Source organism: Mixophyes fleayi, chromosome 3, assembly GCF_038048845.1.
Source record: "Mixophyes fleayi isolate aMixFle1 chromosome 3, aMixFle1.hap1, whole genome shotgun sequence".
Classification (NCBI taxonomy): Eukaryota; Metazoa; Chordata; class Amphibia; order Anura; family Limnodynastidae; genus Mixophyes; species Mixophyes fleayi.
The window spans coordinates 176,001,570-176,022,454 of record NC_134404.1 but is presented as its reverse complement, the minus strand read 5'-3'; the positions used below and the strand labels follow the sequence as shown (position 1 = coordinate 176,022,454).

Below are 20,885 nucleotides of genomic sequence, written 5' to 3'. Positions count from 1 at the left end.
AAAGTGCTGTGCTTTAATTCTCACTGACCTGATATCCAGAGAAGGTCATCAGCAACACATCCAGCATGACATGAAAGAGATCTGTCAAAAGACTGTACAAATGTCCATTTGTTTTTCTTTGGACAGTACCGTTCTACAGATGGTAACACTTGTCGCAGTTCATTCCTGCCACCTACTGCATAAAGGCAGTTGTCCAGTGCCCCCAGCACAAAATGCTCCCGGCAATTTTTCATTGGAGCAATTTCAAACCATGTATTGCTACGAGGATCATATCTACAGGCTGTCCTCACTGCACAGGTGCGTCCGGTGGCATGTTCAACTTCCCCTCCTGCAGCAAATAAAAAGTCACCCATAATGGCCACACAGTGATGACTTCTCCCTACTGGCATAGGTGTCAACTCACTCCAGTTTGCTATTCCTGCAATATGAACATTGTCCTGATCCACAGGATTAAAATATCTTAGCTCCCGTACTTTGCAGATCTCCCGCTTTTTTCCTCCTACAATGTAAAGTGTGTTGGACTGGAACCGTGGTTTTGTCCTTATGGTCTGCCATACTGGCTGTGCATAGATACTTTGGTGGTATTCCAAGGCTTCATTTATAAGTGCTGTTGCCTTTTCACTGCTTTGGATCAAAGAATGAGAAAGGACGAACGTGTGAAGTGTATTTGTGTCCATGAGGCCGAAGCGTACGTACTGCAGCAGTTCATCTATGTATTGATAACGACAATTATGCTCCAGCCATCTCACAGACAACTAAAGTAAATGAAAAGTGTAATTTTAAATGCATGTTTTAAGATATAATTTCTTACTTCAAGATATGCATATTGAATAATAATAATTTTCTAAACTGGTCTGATAAATTCAGGGTTATCGAAAGGCACTTTATTATTATAATCTTACAAAAGAACATTTAAAAACCTGCAAAAATGCTTTTTTGCAGCACTAATTCTCTTTTATAATATCACTTACCTAACATATCTTAGCACATCAGGATGGTGGCTGCTGCAGGGGAGAAAAGTTCTGCTCCTCCTGATTAGAGGAACCGAGTGGATTGGGAAATTAATTGCTGGCTGTGGCTAGTACAGGAGTGGTGCTCATATTATACCCACGTGCAAAATAAGATTTAGGGCCTGATTCATTAAGGAACTTAAATTAAGAAGTTTCTTATTTAAGTCTCCTGGACAAAACCATGTTACAATGCAAGGGGTGCAAATTAGTTTTCTGTTTTGCACATAAGTTAAATACAGCCTGTTTTTTCATGTAGCACATAAATACTTGATAGCTTATTTGTACACTGAAATTTAAAGTTGATATTTGTGTGCTACATGAAAAAACAGTCAGTATTTAAGTTATGTGCAAAACCCGAAAACTAATTTTCACCCCTTGTATTGTAACATGGTTTTGTCCAGGAGACTTAAATAAGAAACTTCTTAATTTAAGTTCCTTAATGAATCAGGCCCTTAATGTTGTAGATTTATATATTTAAAATAACTTTAATGTTGTAGGTGGAAATTGTGAGGACATGACCAGTTAATATTGTGGTCAAAGAGCGACTTTCCCATGGAACCAACTCTATATACAGATATAGGCGGATAATTTTTTTCTTCGCATGCACAGTACAAATTTGCATATTTTATCCTAAACAAAGATCACATGCACAACTTAGAATGAGCCTTTAGATGTCAAACAATATTTTCAATGAGTAACCATTTGCAGCAACCAAGCCCATTTCATACAGGAAATCACATTCACATAAGTAGATCTACCAATGCAACCGAAACATTACAGTACAAATGGAACACATAAAATAAAGACAATCCTAATATCACCTTACTCTCATGATTGATTTAAAATATGAATGATGGTGAAATGTATTTCAGGATAAAAATCTAAAATTTTGAATTAAAGGGTTTGTTCAAAAGTTCTAGTGGGTAAGTGACATTTTTGCTGGCATGCACATTTTCAACGGCAACCACAGTCGCGCAAATGGTTGTGTGAAGCGCTTGCATAGAGACACTTCCAAAAACTATAACATGGATGTGCACCTATCTGTACGTGAGATGGTTGTATAAGAACATTTGCACAAAGCTAAATGTGTTGCTTGTCAGCACATTTTGCTGATAGTAAATGAACTTTAGTCTATTTGGGGAAAACTTGGCAGATTTACCTTAAACTGCAAAACAAATATCTAACTGTAAGAGCACATAAAGCCACAAAGTATATTACTATGATGAATACATGAATGCTGTGCTGAATACATGCGATTCCAAACCCAAACCCAATTACTCTAAATTTTTGTCTGCCCTCTACTGGCCTTATATCTAGTTATTCCCTCCCTAACTATGTGTGCATTTGGATGCTTTTCATCAATTGGTCTCTGAGACCTAATATTCCTTAGGACCTATAAATCCGTTCCATCTTGAATAAAGTACACTTATATTTGGTATGCTTATACTCCAGAAAAGCAGCTTGTTACAGTTAGTCATTTTCTGAATTTGATCGAATTACCTCAAAGCAGGTTTGGGAAAAATCATCAAAAAAAACAGTTGTTTTTATGTTTTTTCAATTATACTTCCAAATTAAAGCCCTATCTGTGTAAAAATAAAATACAAATAACAAAAATCCTCAGGTCATTAAGTGGTTAATTAAGGTGTATTTGACTAGAGCACGGGCACCATATTGCAACCAGTTTTCAACCCCTGTTCATCCTAGTTTTAAAGATGTCAGGGATAAAACAACCTGCTGCTAATCAGACCACTGGAGTGGTCACAGCAACTGGAGATGGCCACTAGTAGAAACCAGTCCATTGTTAAGTTAAGTATATTACCCATTTCAAAATCACGATGCAAACAAATTGGTTTAATTGATGACTTTTAATAGAGTATGCAAAGTATTCTGTAGTCCATTGGTGTGATTATGTTGGTGAGGACAGGGCTGCGTGTGAAAGGGACAGGATCATGAGGTGAGTAGCAGAAAGGAGAGAAACAAGAAGTCACATACAGAGATAGTGGAAGGAGAAGGGATTCCAGTGAGAACGTAGCAGCAGGGGCAAACGCAGGATTTGTAGAGGGGGGTTTCCACACCACGCCACCAATGGGCGTGACCAGCAGGCATGGGGGCGTGGCTATAATTTTAGACAGTGCTTGGCTGCTCTCTAACTCTCCCTATCCCCATAATATACATGGGCAATGCTGCGTGCACTACTGTTAGGTGCATGCAGCTCTCCCTTTTCAAGCAGAGCTGTGTGAAGCGGGAGCAGGGTCCAGCCACTTCAATCATACATTGCCCTCGAAGGGGGGTTTCCAGGCACTAGAAAATCCCCCTTCGGTTTGCCTATGAGCAGTGTCATGAGGTTTCAATTAAACTGGTGCAGGTAGATTGTATTGTCAATCTCACCTCTACTTTCCACAATTGTAATGCTTTACTGTACAATATGAATTTTAAAAATATTTAAAAAAAAATAGTTTAAATGGGGGCTATATTGCTTGATAAACTACAAGCAACATGAACCAAATACAAGTTCAAAAAACATGTTCTTCAAACTTCCTGTATAATAAAATTTAATGATGTCATATCTTGACTTGTGCTTCAGGATTCTCCTACCTGAAAGAAATAAAATATTTTTTTTTATATGTTGTGTGTATACCCCCTATAATTTAAAGAATTTATGTAATATTTCAGAGAAGCTACAGTACGCTTTCCCACAAAATTACATAGCATCATTAACTATTAAACTAAAACACACGGCTCCTCTGCAATTTATCAAAAGCAAATGTCAACAGCTAGTCAGTCAGCAGAAGCATAAAGTGTACCGTATAAGTAACTGAAGACTCAGACTGATTTAGTGCATGGCATTTACAGATTGGGATGATGATCACTGCAAGTTATACTTAAGGAATACTCTATATATTTTACTTTTCACCATTTAAAATACTTTCCTTTATTTTGAGATAAAGTCATGTTGTGGTTTTGTTTCTTTTTCCTATATTTTTAGTGGAATGCACAGCTGGTAGAACACAAACACTAGGTAACAGAAATTCATAAAGCTGTTTATCGATTATAGTTCTCATTTGAATAATATTAAGGACCTCTGTCCTTAAGGGAAAATGTTTCCAAAATTATTATTCCAATAAAACTTAACTTATTTTTATTCTAAATGTAAACCCCACTTCAGTGGAAGTTGCAATAGCTGGTGCTGCGCCAGGTAAGTGCTGGCAACTTTTAGCCCAGGGGGCAAGACTCAACTCAGCAGAGTATCAGGAACATTTTAAAGGAAAAAATGCAGGTGGCTCAGTGACCCAGCCCAAGGTAGCCCACGATGGGCCCAGCCTGGGGGGTCGTTTGCCCAGCCTGCTCCTGTGCTGCACAGGATATTCCCTGTAATAGAGCAACAGCTTGCGGGTAGAGGGTCTACATTTCCTGGCAACATCTGGCTGCCGAGAGAGAGATGGAGACAAGAGAAATTTCCTGGGCTGGGGTGGAGGAGCTCCCATTGGTGGAAAGTACTGTGAGCAGAGAGGAGGAGGGTGAGCACATTATTGTGGGGCACAGAGGAGACACAGTCAAGTGTGTGCAGGAGCCATTGAGACATGAACTGAGGTCAGAGAGTGATATGTTAACAGTACCAGATCCCATCATTAAAAAGGAGGTGGGGAGTGAAGAGAGTCCAGGTGAGAGAAGACACCCACACCGAGCCCACACTACACCTGAGGTAGCCACATTGGGGGACAAATGGATCTCCCCAATGATAACTCTATAAACTACAAGCATGTCAGAGGAAAAAAAAGGGACAATGTCATGGTAGGCAGGGACAACAGGGTGCTGGGAGAGGTGCCGCAGAGCCCGCCTGCAAGAAACAGTGAAAGGGGAGGGCTCCACAGAGGAGAGTGCTAAGCTCAGTGTTCAGAGAGGGAGCAGCATTAAGAGTACCGAGAGAACTACTGCTCTAAATGTGGCAAATATTTTAACTGCAAACTGTCAACGGTGGGAGAGCACTGTGAATACCTCTTGTTGTGGGTCTTTAAAGTGAACCCATGGTCAAAGAGGGAGACTCCTGACCTTGGTAATTTGCATGTGAGCTGGGAGGGCTTTAAGTAAGAAGAGGCCTAGTTTGAAAGAGTTGCTGCTGTGCTGAATGGCCTTCCTTACCGTCGTTGGCAGATAAGTGTACATTTATATGGCATAGTGTTTGGTGTCATTCATGAGAGACTGAGTTATATATCGACACCTGCCTGACCTACCTGAATTCATTATACATAGGGAAACACTAAAGACTTATACATGTAAGAGAGTTTGTTAAAGACTGTACCAATTTGGCCTATACCATCTTGTTCGCCGTTATTGGAACTGCCTATCTAAAACTAATTATCTACACAAACTGCTGCTCATATGTAATCCAGGATCCAAACTAGACATGTGCACGTGTGTCAGGAGTCAAGATTAGCCTGGAGTCACGAGGCACTAGTTGATCCCCAGATGTCAGGATTCCAGAATTGCCAGGAGGCATGAAGCTCTGGATGATCCAGGAGTGTCCGGCAAATGGAGGGTCCGCAAATGGAGGGTCAAACAGGCCAAGGGTCAGAAGCCAGAAAATCTACAATGACGAGAAATGAGCAGGTGCAAGGTCAAAACGCAGCTGGGGTTTAGGTGCAAGACAGAGGGGCTAGCAGGAGTCAATACCAGGAAGCAGGTCAGGAACAGGTCACAAGAATCTACACAGATACCAGCAGCAGCAATGGCAAAGACCAACAAACCGGCACCAGTCTGTAGGAAAAGACAGTCTAATAAAGGCCATATACAGGTGACCACGATCCAGCTCAGATAATGAGAGCTTAACCCCTTGCAGGCAAAGAGAAACTGTCCAGGTACAAAAGCACCACCTCCGGTAGCACAGAGGTACTGCAGGCCTAATTCAGAATGAAGTTCAGAGTCCTAACACTGATCAAGACATCAACATGACATACTGTTTAATCCAACTCTCATTTCTAATATTTTAGCTAATCATAGTTTCATATTCATATCATCAATTCTCTCATTAAAAAGTGTGAATAAGTGTATACTCACATTCTGCATAATAACAGTGCTGTAGTTACATAGATATCAACACAATGAATTTCAAGGGGCATTTCCCTGGGCTCATTAGGAGAGGATAACACCATTAGATTTCTAATAATAGAGCTTGGATAGCGGAGGTATTAAAACTATCCCAGTCACCTTGTGTCAATGGAAGACAACGTTCAAGTGTCAGGTACTTCTGGTCATCCTGAGATGAAAAAAATTAACATGTGCTGCAAACAAATATAGCATTACATTATCACTCATAATGCTTTTATAGCTATAACATTAGCCCTAGAGTAGGCAGGTAGCCATGGGCATAGTGTACAGTAAGGGCATGTTAATGCTCCTTACGTACTATACTGAGGGGAAAGTCTCTGCGAATACACCTCTAGGACCACAGAATAGTAAGAAATTAATGCTGGAGCAGATATATTTACATTCACTAGGCCTCTGTTAGATAGGGATTGACATTGTTAAGTCATGTGGGGTAATATTAAAGTCAAGTGTAAAGACTAGCAATTAGCTGAATACTTTAACTGATAGGTTATTAGCTGAAAATGGGTGTAGTACCTATTAACCGTACTGACTACCCTGACACAGAATAGAATGACATGAGGATTCCGAATGAAGACTACACCGACCTGTGAAAAAACCTACTTACCGGAATGCAGATGACTTCACATCACGACTCCGTCTTGCCGACTGCAGAAAATGGCGTCAAGAGCAAACGCGACTTGGCTTAAAGCTTTAAGCCAAGTCGCGTTTACTCATGACGTCATTTTCTGTAGTCCTCACTTGGAATCCTCATGTCGTTCTGTTCTGTGTCGGGGTAGTCAGTAGCGTGAAACTAACTGCCACCACTGAAAATATGAAACCAACCACTGCACAGTTAGCAAAAACTATCCACAAACACAAATAATATTCTACATAAAGTGAAAGAAACAAGTAAAGTTTCCACAAGACCTGAATGTCCCCTTGCATTCCATGCATTTTATTAAAGGTCTGGTGCAGTTACGGGGTTCGCAAAGCTGTTTATTTTAGATTTAGATTTTATTTTCCCTGTGAAAGGCTTAGGTGTGTGGTATGTACAATATTGGCATCAGGTGAGTATGCAAGCTCTTACTTTGTGTTCTCTTTCAACTATTACATCACCCTCTGTACCTCTAGGCCTGCTCCCCTAGAACTTGAGCCCAGGCCTACTTCAAGTTGGATATTACCTTCACTCTCACTCACTGTACCATAAATAACTTGATCTCTATTACCAAGTTATCTGTGTAATCTGTTAGCTAGTAGATGTCTGACCTTTGTAATATTATTTTTAGTCTAATAATGAATAATGTAATTTACTATGGATCCTTGCTGTTTGTAAATTGTATACTACTGTACATTTCATGTACAGTGCTGTAAACCATTTGTGACACATTATAAAAAAAATAATAATTAAAATTTTTATTATTCATCAAGAAGATTGCCAACCATAAGATTTACTTGTCATTTTATACAAGATTATTGCATTTTTTTTTTATTGACATTGGTATGTAATATTAAGGTGAAAGAAATAGTTGCATCAACATATAGGGTATATGGAATGAACAAAGCTAGGATAAGGAACAAGGAATCTTTAAATCAGCACATAATTTTCTATTCATATGCCTAGGTAGAATTAGGTCTAAGCCCCAGTTGTCAGTGGCAAGGAAAGAGAATTGGAGTTGGGGAGAAAAGGAGCTGGAAAAATATTTTCAGCAAAGGAAGTGTTAAATGCAATATTCGATAGGAATGATTCCTGTAATTAAAAGATTATTAATATTTTTTCTGTTTCTATTACATTTATCCATGTCAAGAATAAATGTGCTTTTAACTTGTTCCCGTCCTATTTTTCGCTTTTCTGCTAATTTTGTCCATTAATGGGATTAACTGGGCTTGTCTAATGCTGGCTCGACATGGTGTTATTCTGCTATTCAGCTGGGTTTTGCAACACATGTAAGTGGCCAAACTGGATGAGATTCAGCTGTTCAGTGCTTGGCCAAAACAGTCCAATCTCTTCTGGCATCTTAATGCATTCTGAAGATGACCACATAAACAAGACAATAGTCAGTCATCTGTGTTCACCTTCGGGCCAATTTTACCAACAGGTCTGATAGGGATCATCTCATCAGAGAATATGTGAGGTAAAGCCACAATGAACTACAGTGGTAACAAAAACAGCTCTTTCATGCTCTGACTAATCAGTGCAAAGCCACTTTGTTGGTTAGTAGCTGGCAGACCGTCATTTGCATTGCATTGCAAGGACCAAGTGTTCCTCGTCCAAGTTTTTTTACATTTTTAGCTATGCTTATTGGATTAAAAGCTGGAAGACTGAAGGGCCCCCCTGGAGTAAGGTATATAATAAATTGATAAAATAAGGTGCCGATTAGTATTGAACAAGTGCTGAACAGGCAGACATTGTGACAGGGGGACCCCACACTGCGGGTTTCCCTGTTACACATTCACCAGCCTAGCCTTTTATGGCCTAGTTCTGGTTGCATTTTCAGAGGGACCCTACACTTTTCTTTCCTCTGCAATTGATGCAACCAGTCCAGACTCATTCTCCTGAGCTCTTTGGAATGCCAGATCTGTCTGCAGCAAACTGGCGTGCATTGAAAATCTATTCATCTCCAACTCCCTTAACCTTCTTGCCATTCTGAAACCTGGTTTTCTTCCTCTGACACCACTTTTCTTATAGTTCTCTCATTCTCCCAAACTCTCAAACCTGAAATCACACAAGGCAATAGGTGTGGACACCCTGCTCTGGCCACATCACCCCTGTGTATCTTTCACATTTCCCCCTGAGTCCTTTCTACTTCTCCTTCGAGGTCTACTCTGTTCATCTCTTCTGTTCAATCCACCTAGGTGTTGCTCATTCTACTGTCCCCCCAGTCCTGTCTCTAAATTCCTTGATAAATTGCCTGCCTCCATCCCTTCTTAGACTCTGACCTACTCTCTCTCATCCTGAGTGATTTCAATATCCTTATTGATCACCCCACCAACTCTACCACCGTCAAACTTATCTCCTTCTCTACTTCCTTTGGACTCTTCCAGTGAAGTACAGTTTTATAAACTCATTGCTATTGCTTATATGCATCTTCTACTTCTTTGTAGGATGCTCTACTTAGCCACTGTATAGAGCTGTAGAATTTTGTGAAACCATATGAATAAACAATAATAATAATAATAATAATAATAATAATAATAACTGAATGCCCAGAGGCTTGGTCTATCTTTTCATTTTAACCCAAAATCATCCATCAGGAAATCTGAAAAATGTATTTAAGGTTGAGGTCCACAGCGTGAGCACTGCCCAATTTCCAAGGAAACGTAAATCTGCCTTTGACACTAGTTTTGATGAATGCTGCACGCAGGCCAATAGTGAATATATATTCACTATTAAATTCAGAGTTTTGGACGAGATGCATTGCCAGAAAACTCACTGTCATAGACAAGGGTTTCAACTTTTTTTGTTTTAATAATAAAATGTAGTTAAACCTCTTTAGGTTGAGGGACAGCTATATTTCACAATTTCTACATTATAACCTCTATGCTAGATACGATCTTAGATTAATACATTTACTGAGCATCAAACTGCCATGACTAGCAGCAAAGTGGCTATTTGTGTTCAAATAGAACAGTAAACTAATAATAATATTATAGCATTTGGAGTATGTAATGTTTCCTATATTACGATAATTAGAAAATGCACACAAATGTCAGATTCATAAGTAATCACATACTATTGTTCCTTTAATCTATGTGAGAGAAAAATAAGATATAATTGGCTCCTGCTATGTTTTTAGCTTCTTGGGGAGGGAAAAAAAAAGAAGAAGAAAAAATGAACTAGAAAGGCTGTTATGAAGGTCATTGAGTGATAGAACTTCCTCAGGGCAGTGAATAAATTAAATCCAGTGGAAAAAAAAACAAACTAAAATGTGATTCCAGAGTGTAAAGCACAAAGAGTAAATGACAGTGATTGGCAGGCAAACTATATCCATGCAATATAGAAGACTGCACGTTCTCATTTACCTCAGTGTAGGCAGCGAGCGCCCATTAAACATCCGTCTGATGCCCAAATTAACCTTCTTGGCAAACTGAAAGAGGCACAAACTATCATAATCAACCTTTCATTATCACAGCAGCCTCTAGTTAAAGGGTCAGAATAATTGTGCCATCAGAGCACTGATTGTTTTCAATCAACAGAAGGCTCGAGTGACAGCTCAGTGATAGAGTAGTTTGATGAAACCGCACCAAGCCTAATCAGAGCAGATGAAGGGAAAGCATGATTGGTGCAAATGAACAGTCGTGCCTCTCTTTTCTCATTTACAATGTGAAATTACTCTTAAAATCATGGCTCCCCCATGTCCTCCCTGTATGAGGACCTCTAGAAAAATCTTTGACATGTTATGAGTTTTGACACAATAGACTTATAAAAGCTCAGGTGCAGTTATTCGCTGGAGAAATAAGTGGATGTGTAGCCTAATTCTAGCAAATTTGCTTTTCAAAACTGCAAAATGAGTATGGATTAGCAGTATGTAACCTAACCTCTTATTGTTGTTTGATTAGCAGAACAGCTTGTCACACCTAGACTGTGTATAGTAAGGTAACCGGGAAGTAAAACATATTTCATGCATTTATCTAAATCAAGTGATGTAAAACAATCATGTTTACCAATCAGTAGAGTTGTGTAAGGCGCATGTTACAAGTGAATGGAGTTTCCAGCAAAATAAGGATCATGTGTTGAAAATATTCAGAATTAATTTGTATATTGAGGAATTACAGATACATGGAATTGCAAACAATAACACATAAACCTAAGACATGCAGCACAAATGTCATTGAACTTCAAGCCCTTCCCTATTTTGAGGGGGGATGGCTAGAAGAATTTGGAAAACACTCATTTTGAAAACCTATTTGGAATACTAAAATATTGCTTATAAAGACACTTTTTAAAAAATAAATACAGCCGAACCATTATCACCGATACAGGCACTTGTAGTGAGATGTAAACCAGGTCAAGAACAAGTTTGACTATAAACTTGTCATGTATTTTTAGAACTTTTTCTGTCAGTATTACATAATACATGTGTGTGCTTTTATTCTAGTTAAAGAATAACTTTGTGCACTATTAGAAACAGAATCAGGGTGCTTACTGCTAGTTATAATAAGATCCAATACATGACAGATCACGAATGCTCTTTTTTCTATTTTAGTCCATCATCTGTGCATCTATTTGTAAATACAGCTGCTTGTTACTCAAAAATATAGGTCCATTTAATCCTGAACGTGAATCATGGCCTTGTTTCGTACGTATTTGTATGAAAACACTGCTAAAATAAATGCCTTGGTTATGTACTGATCCTGCTAGATGTTTCCCAGAATACATCAAGGTACTCACTTACTCTCCACTCTTGGGAGACACCTCCAGACACTAAGGGGTCTATGCATCACTAAGATGCGGCACAGCTAAATATACATTGCTGCACATCGCAGTGATGCATATTTAGGTACCACTAAGATGCACCCTGCTAGGGCTACTCTGGGAGCCCTCTCCTGCTGTCTTTTTACCTGCTTAGCGCTGTCGGTTACAGGAGGAAGTGCAGTGTGCATTCGCTCAGCACTTCCACTGTACCAGATTCTGCAAAGCCAGAGAGGCTTCAGCAGAATCCCATAGGAAATGACAGGTAACACCATCCTGAGATGGTGCTACCTGTCCGTGCAATGCGAAGCTTATCAAAGTTTCATGCATCAGAACATCACGGTCCCCATAGTAATCTATGGGGACTGCGATGCTGCACGGTGTCAGCCTAAACGAAGGAGATTTCTATGAAATCTTCTCCGTTAGGCAGTTAATACATAGCAAACTTACTTAAAAGATGCAGAAACAGCCGTTTCCGCATCTTTTAAGTAACTTTTTGCTTCATGCATAGACCACTAAGGGCCTGAAACATTAAGGAGAGCAAAGCATAAAAAAGGAGTAAAATAGCAGATGGGCAAAACCATGTTGCATTGCAGGGGTAGGTAAATTAGGTAGGGACAGATTTAAAGTTGGAAGTGGGCATGTCCTAGGTCAATCTTAAATTTCATTGTAAAAATAAAGCTGTCAAGTATTTGTGTGTTACATGAAAAAACAGACAGTTTTTAACTTATGTGCAAAATAATAAACTAATTTGCACCCCTTGCATTGTAACATGGTTTGTCAAGATGGAAACTTACTCCTTTTTTCTTTGCTTTGCTCTTCTTAATAAGTCAGACCCTATGAGTGCATCTAAGTGCATGGGCAGCCAAAAAGATGTGCTCTGTGCAAGGTTGTAAATGTCACATCAAAATTCCACCTGCTACCAGCCCTTTCATTAAATAATGCATTTGTTGTTTTTTTCTTCTAAACTACTGTTAAATTTAGCCTCATTGGATTTAAATTAATTATGTGAGTGAGCGGACATCAGAAATGTGTTTATTACATGTGGCACTTTTGTGTTCTTAAAGCTGTTTTACATTAGGCAAAGTGCACCTAGCAATGCGCTTTTCTTCCTGAGTGCCACAGGAAGGTGCAAAAGGTATTGGCAGAAACCTATTATTAGGGCACTTGTGCTGATTTATGTAACAGGTATCAGGGGCATTGGTGGTAGATGTTAAACCACAAGAAGCTTTTAAACTTAACCAATTTGTTGGTTTTATTTCAGAACATGTTGTAACAGATGATACATATATATATACAGTTGCTCACAGTTGATACTGACTATAGCAGCCAGTATGACAATATTATGCAGTTAATGTACTTAACTCTATGATAGAACATTAATATATGCAGATGGTAGTAAGCTTATATTGTGGGCAATGTCAGAGAACAGGTTACTTATATCAATTTTGTGCCTCCACTCACTATATATACTTATATATAAATAAGTTTACACAAAAAGGATGCAGCTCCAGTTATATATGTTTTTACAGTTCAACTGTCACTTGGAAGAACCTACTGAGAGCTGAACTTCCTGTCTGTGTATGCTCAGTAGAGCAATGCTGACGGCTGGAGGCTGCCCCACTTCCTGTCTTCACTAGATCACAGGGAACACTACTACCAAGATGGGAGATGGAGGGTAGCACTCCATATTAACAAAAGCTGTCCCCTTAAATGTATAGGACAAGACCTAGGGCTCCACACAGAATAGAAAGATCAAAATAACGTGCCCTCTTCACCCCTTTATCTTAATTTAATAATCCTGACCACCAAATTATATAACATTTATGCACTGCTAGTCACATAAATCCACATACTATCCACAGACTGCACAACTTCTCCCATTGGCTGTTGCAAAATTATATTCTATCTTAATCTGTAAGCCTATTCACTTTGGCGAAAGTCTAGGCACACTTAAGCAAACTGAGCTGCACGGCACTACCAAACATGACTTTGGGCTGCCTCTTATGTTTTCTACTCATAATTGAAGACCGCAGGATATTCCTAAATTACACTCACAGTGTGTCTTCTTCCAATCACACCAACAGGCCACAATGAAGCTGGAAGTCATCAGGCCTCTAGATCCGAAAGACATATGGTCACTCAAAAGTGGAGCCAAATGTAACAATCACCCTGACTCTCACTACATTTTAGAAGAATTTCCTGCCATGGTCCTATCTGTGTGAAGTTGGTATGTACATCCAGTATTTGCATTGCTTTCCTCTGGGTGCTCCGTTTTCCTCCCAAAACACAGTCCACAGTCCAAAAACATACCTGTAGGTTAATTGGCTTTTGATAAAAAGGAACATAGTGTTGGTGTGGCAGGTAAGTTAGACTGCAACCTCCAATGGGGCAGGGACTGATGTGAATGTTTCCACAGAATAGCAGCTGAGTATGCCCAAGATGGCTGCCTCACCCTCTGCTCAGGTGCTTTGAGTTCTATATCGAGAACGTCACTATATGAGTAAATTTGACAACTGAAATATTATTATAAAATGGACAAACCGGAGCTGCTGCACAAGCCCAGCCACAGCAACTCCTCTCATGGGCCTTTGAGGATGTCTTTGTGCAGAAGTGTTTATCATGCTTTGCAGGTAAAGTGGCGGCCTGATGAATTCTATTCAAAGGTTGATGCATGTGAGGTTTGCATATAATACATTCCCCAAATCATATGAGGGCTCGGTTTCACTTTCAAACATTCAGAACATGAAACCGTTGAAATGGAACATATACGACATATACATTTTGAAGTCAGGTAAAGTAAGACCCACAGCATGTACAAGGTGTGGGATGTGAGGACCTGTACACACTGGTAGTATGCCTGCTTACACAATCATGTGAATTTAAACTATTATTGTTGTGAGGCTTGAATTATTGTGATTGTAGAACATTACCAGAATTGTGAAATTTAAGTATAAACTGCAATATATAAAAGGGTATATATACCTTGACATATCATGTGTGGTAAAACTACCAGGAAAGTGATTTTTTAGACAATAGGTTAAAAGAGACTTAACACTGAATGGCACCATACTTATTTAAGTCAGGATCTAACTGTTACATTGGTGCTGCAGGAGGCCTTATCTATGTCCTAACCAGTCAAATTTTAATATCCTGACTACTAGGCTCTGATTGCAAAACTCCATTCCCAACATACTTTAGCAGCGCGAGGCTGGCAGGATACTAGAACACACTGCAGGGGCTGATTAAGAAAATGTCAGGTTCAGTAATATCAATCCCATGAACATTCATACATCTGCTCCTTCCTGTTCTTTGCACTCATGCCCTATCTTATTTTGATTCTCTTAAAACTCTGCTCAGCATATACTGCTTATGGAGAACACCTGTAGGCTAGACAACTGTCACATTTTAAAGCTGTGCAAATAAAGGTCAGGAACATACATGAACTGGATTTACAGGCATTAACATTTGTTTCTAGCAGCAGGGATTTACAGTACTTGAGATCATCTGAAACTTGTAATTTGAAAAACTGTGAACATTTTATTTCATAAACGTGATGGGGGACAAGAATAGACATTGCTACCGCATCAACTCCCCTCCTGTACTTGCCACTCTCAGTGCTCCTTGCTGGTCTAGACAGCAGTGATGCTGGACATGCACAGCCCTGGGCAGTTTAACAGTTGACTAAAGGTGGTGGTGAGGGAATTAGATTTTTAAAGACAATGGCTCATTCTCTACTGTACAATAGATAGAAAAAAAACAACTCACTATAGTGACATTTCTTTAGGCGACCATAAACTTATTTGACAATTGCACTCAATATTGTATAGCATCAAATATTTTATTTTTTTCCACCATTTCTGCCTTTTCTCAAGCTAATGAACAAAGTGGGTATAGTTTATTTAACACTCTGGGCCTGATTTATTAAGGCAAAAAAAGAAGTGAATGTTCTGGGCAAATGAGTTTATTATTTTGTACATACGTATAAATACTGGCTGCTTTTTCATGTAGCACACAAATACTGATAGGTTTTTTTTTTACACTGAAATATAAAGTTGATCTAGGACATGCCCTACCCGAAGTATAAATCCCCACATTTTAAATTTATTTCCCCCCTCCAATGCAACATGGTTTTGCAAAGGTGCAAATTTACTGCTTTTTATTTTGCATTCTTTTCCTTAATGAATCAGGCCCTATGTGGATATTTTCTTCTGGCTTATTCAGAACTCAACTACAAAAAGTAGGAAATGATTTTGTGCCGGATTCATTAAGAAAAGGAAAGCAAAAGAAAAGAGTACTGGTCTGGGGAGGGGGGAGGGCCAAGGTTAAGCTCAGCTCGTTGTGCAGGTCCAGGGCTAGTGGTGGTCTTGCGTTTCCTAATTTAAAATTGTACTATATTGCCTCTCAACTGACCCACCTTAAGGCATGGATCTCTGATCTGGGTTACCAGGATCTACACTGGATATTAGTTCATCAATTTAATCCCAATCATACACCTTTGCAGTCACTGTTGTCCGGGCGGCTCGGCCCACAGGCTTCTCCGCTCCTGATTCAGGCAATTAAGGTGTGGACAGTCAGTAATAAAATGGTGGGATTTACAGATATTGATCTATGTACTCCTATTTGGGGGACGAGGAGATTGAGAGAGTTGGACACAGTGGTGGGGTCCAGGCGGTGGTCCAGATATGGTGTGGTGGCTGTAGGTCAACTATTTGAAGCGAATGTCCTCAAATCTTTTGAACAATTGTCCAGGGAATTTTCTGTGCCTAGAACAATGTTTTTTTCCTACCTCCAACTGAGACATGCCATGCACACGCAATTCAGAGGGGAGCCACCAGTGATTGCTATAGCCCCACTGAGAAAGCAGTTACAGGCTTTGAGTAACAGGGGTCTGATTTCATGTATGTACTCCTGTCTTCTGTATGAATCCACAGTGAATGACTTGAACGACCTGAGAAACCAATGGGAAATAGATATTGGTCCCTTAACAGACAAGGAATGGGGGATGGTGATGGATGGCACTAGTGGCTACACAGCTTCATTAAAATTTCAGCAAATACAGGTGTTCATTCTGCATAGGGCCTACTTGACTCCTACCAGGCTGGCTAAGTTCCGCCCGAAGAGCACTTCTAAATGTCCAAAATGTAACTCAGAAAATGGCAGTTTCTGGCATCTCATTTAGGAATGTCCCTGTATACAAACCTTCTGGCGAAGAGTCATACGATGTGTTCAAAAAACGGGGATTGAATTTCCACTTCGGTCATCGGCCACATGTCTATTTGGGCTACGTATGAAGGGAAAGGTTAACAGGCTGACAAAAATGTATATTTCTCAGTTGTTTATGATGGTTAAGGTTAGCATAGCCCGCTTATGGTTAGCCCCGACGAGTCCCACAATAAGGAGTTGGAAAATCCTGGTTAACGCCACTATAGGGCATGAAAGATTTTTTTACACCAGCAGGCAGGTATTGCCTAAGTTTGAGAGTATATGGTACAGGTGGGTGGAGTCTCCATTTTATTTTGTATCCCCCGAGTCATGATGTCCCGAATGCATGAGGGTTTGGTCCCCCTGGACTACATAATAATATTAATAAGTCCATAATAAAAAGTAGAGCCCCGCCTCTGCAGAGTATGTATGCAAGAGCATTTACTATGTATTTTCCTAATTGAGTATTGTACAAATGTCATCACTATGCGATACTGGTGTCTTACAATGTATCTGATACTTTATATTTAATATTAGCATATTTGCGACTGTATTTTCTATTTTCTGTATTTGTTTGTTTTCTGTTTTGTTGTTGGTATGTATGTATCACGAAAATTTCCAATAAAAATACTGGATTTAAAAAAAAAAAAGAAAAAGAAAAGAGTAACTTTGCACCTTGGCAAAACCATGTTGCATTGGAGGGGGAGGTAAATTTAAAACGTGGGGACAGATTTATAACCCACGGAGCTTCCATAGACCTTGATGAGATGCTAACTGTTTACCATATATTACCAACCTTTCTGTGGAGTATCTAACTGCATGTTCTGTGATGATTTCTTTACTATTTCATTTAAGACACATAGAATGGAGATTTGTCAAAGTCAAATGAGTACTTTATTTCACTGAAAATAGTCCATAATCTACAATCCAGCAATTTAATGAGATTCTGTAGCTCTGTCTGCAGCCTGTCCATCATGTATTGCTTATATAAAACACCCTGACACTAATCCTCAGTTCTCCCCAATCTTCACCTCCGATGCATATTAGATTCATCCATGGTATATTGCATTACTAGTATAACCTTTGCAAAAATGATGAACTTAGCTATACTTCAGGCAATATTACAGGTCTAAATTTGATTCTTCTCTATTGGGTTTTCTGAGGGAGATTACTTATTTACTTAGATAAAGCAAAATAGATCCTTATTGCCTTCTGAATGACTGCACTAAAGTGGTTGATATTTATGGCCATAGTTAATTCATTCTCAGTGACCATGAATAAAAAGTATAGCCTCTAGCAATAAACTAGTGCATAACAGTATTAGTAACCTTTAGAGGCAGTGATAATAACTAATAAGCGGACACTGTAGAAATAGCTGTCATTCAAACAGCTAAATAAAATACGACAAACACAAAATTACAACATTCGATTGTCTTCTATTGTCTGCAGTTCAAATTTTCAAACGCTATCGATGTAAAACCTTACTTAGTTTACCCAGCTAGAACAGTAATTCTAAATATAATGAAATGATGCAATTTATATAAAATGTTTTCATTACTTATGTTATGGTTATATTGGCTTCATTTGCATCATAAGTTTGGAGGAAACCATATTGATCGTGCACACCTCATTGGCACCTGCCTGGTCAATACACTGTAAGAGATTTGGCGCTAGGATTCAAATTGCGCATCCAAGCAGGGCTGGCACTGCCCTTAGGTGAACGTTGCCTAAAGCACCAGGGTTAAGGAGGTGTCTAATATAATGAATTAGAGACATTATGGACTCGATTCATCTTCGGATGTAAGTGCCGTATCTTGAGAGTGAACACAATTGCATCCAATTTATGTCCAAATGGCACTTCCGAGAAGGGCAGAACGAAGGCGGGAAGTGGCAGATAGAGGTAGGCAATATACATATGGGTGTGCCGAGGACTAGTGCAGGCACATATGTCTGATTCAAACGTTAGGCATCACTTAGGTTCGTGTTTTTTGCTGTATTACTTGCACCAGCTACAGGGCAGATGTAAGTGCCGACTGATAGTGATGACTGACATATATGCATGCCAGCACATGTGTTTGAAAGTAAGAGAAACTATACAAATGCAAATGCAAGTACATCACGCATTGAGAACTTCTTAATTTTTGTATTTCATGTAAAATAAATAAATAAATAAATAAATGTTCTTTTAAAAGTATTTTTAATAATGATTATACTATTAAGAGTTGTTAATATTTTAATAGATTTTTTTTGACGTGTTGTTATGGGACTTTATATTACACATATGCGTATCCAGCAGCATATTCTGTCTGACTGTCTGCCTGCATACAGCAAGTTAAGTATAGCCAGAGCATACTTATTCCCATATTGAAATGGAAACGTTTCCTAAGATCCACTTCTACTTGAATACGGGTGTACATGTGTGCAATTAAGGTCCATTTTTGTCAATTCAAACTACATTCACATTGCGGTCCAAAATGAATCAGGCCCTATGGGTCTGTATTTCCCCACCCTGTGTACCAGCTGCTGACATAGAGGGGCAACAGCTGACAGCTTCTTACCTGTGAAGCTGACAGCTGCTGCTTCACTATGTTAGTGATGTTCTGGTAGTGAAAAGCTGGTCTAGGACCTGATGCCTGCATTAAAGATTGTCACACCTATTAGATCTTCATGACAGGACAGTGTTCGCTTCTTCATTACCAGACCAATTGACCTTACCAATTGGTCTGGTTATGAAGGCCGGTGAAAAGTTTCTTTTTCAAAACTAAGAGATACTTCTTATATATTTCCTCAAAAAGTGATTAAATAGTTCTACCAAATTTAGGAATAATATATATGTGTACTTTATACAAGGTCTGACATCGGTATAGGGTACAGGTATGAAGGTCTGCAAAGAACTACATTTTAGTTTTTCTTTCTTTTTATCTTGTGTTGTATGATTTACTCACATCTACAAATACTTTAGGTGTAAGTAATTTGGTACAGGTCTGGGAATGGGAGGAAAAATGTAGGAGGGCTTGTGTTAGTTCAGAAATGTTAAGAGTGACCTTCATTCTGTGTGACATTCACTCATTTTGGCAAAATTCATGAGTGCCTCACACTGAAGTAATTTTATTGAGCTGGAGAGAGTGCTAGAGAGCAAAACAGTGAAGGGATGGTCTAATGGATCTCACCTGCACACTAGCACTATCATATCTAGTGATCTCTGGATATCATAGTAGCTTAATTATTGTAAACTTTTTTTTCTTTTTTTAATTACATCTAACATTTTTTATCTGGATATTATAGTCACTTACATTACATTAGTTGATGTTAGCGTTACAGTGTTAATGGAGATCCAATATGGACCATTGTTTGTGAAATAAAAATATTGTTTAGGCTGGTGGTAGTCATTATACCGAACACGTAAATGCAGACAACAGTTAGAACAGTATGTTAACAGCGACTGATGTAATTTCCGACAGTATGTTATTAGCAACAGAAGTAAATTCAGACATAGATAAAATTAGACGTCTTGAAATACTGACATACCAGAATTCAGAGAAACACACATCCTGACAGTGAGATTAACGTCACTTCTAAGGGCTGATGCTATGAAGGGGGCAATGCGAGGACCCGGCAGCTGTATAATGTTTTATAGGAAGGGTTGTACATTATACAACCAATGGGTCCTCAGGTTGCCCCCTTAATAGTATCAGTTATTGCAAGTGACGTCAATCTCAATGTCGGTGTGTGTGTTTCTCTGAATTCTGGTATGTCAGTATTTCAAGACGTCTAATTTTATCTATGTCTGAATTTACATATCGTTCTAGCTGTTGTCGGCAGTATCGTGTATGGTGTCACGTATCCCACTTGTTTAGGCATGTCTCCATATTGAACATAGTGCCTGTGTTTTGAATGTGTAGGAGGTGATACAATGGATTTCATGTAATGTCTTTGTTTATCATAGAAACATTTTATTTCATATTTTGCCTAAAAGCAGTCCAGGCATTCTATAGAATTAAAAAGGTTATTTTCTGGAGCCAATCATAAAATCACATGACAATAATAAAACTTATGTCACATAGACGCTTTGCATGCAAAGTTAATAAAATATATTGTGTTTCTTGTGTTTTTAATAAAACTTTAATGGTGTTATTAATATATTTCTTAAAGCAAAACAAAGACAAAACCGAAAT

General features: G+C 38.9%; 1 protein-coding gene across 4 annotated transcripts in view; it reads right to left on the bottom strand.

The window, feature by feature from the left end:
• Positions 1 to 20,885, bottom strand: part of KLHL32 (kelch like family member 32) — a 165,741-nt gene that overhangs the window by 45,145 nt on the left and 99,711 nt on the right. For 3 of the 4 annotated variants that reach the window (XM_075202813.1, XM_075202814.1, XM_075202815.1), the window contains one exon: positions 29 to 755. In XM_075202813.1, coding sequence (XP_075058914.1) covers positions 29 to 755 — 727 coding nt within the window. Of the gene's footprint in view, positions 1 to 28; positions 756 to 3,346; positions 3,606 to 20,885 lie in introns of those variants that run through there. The other variant, XM_075202816.1, reaches the window with a different exon arrangement.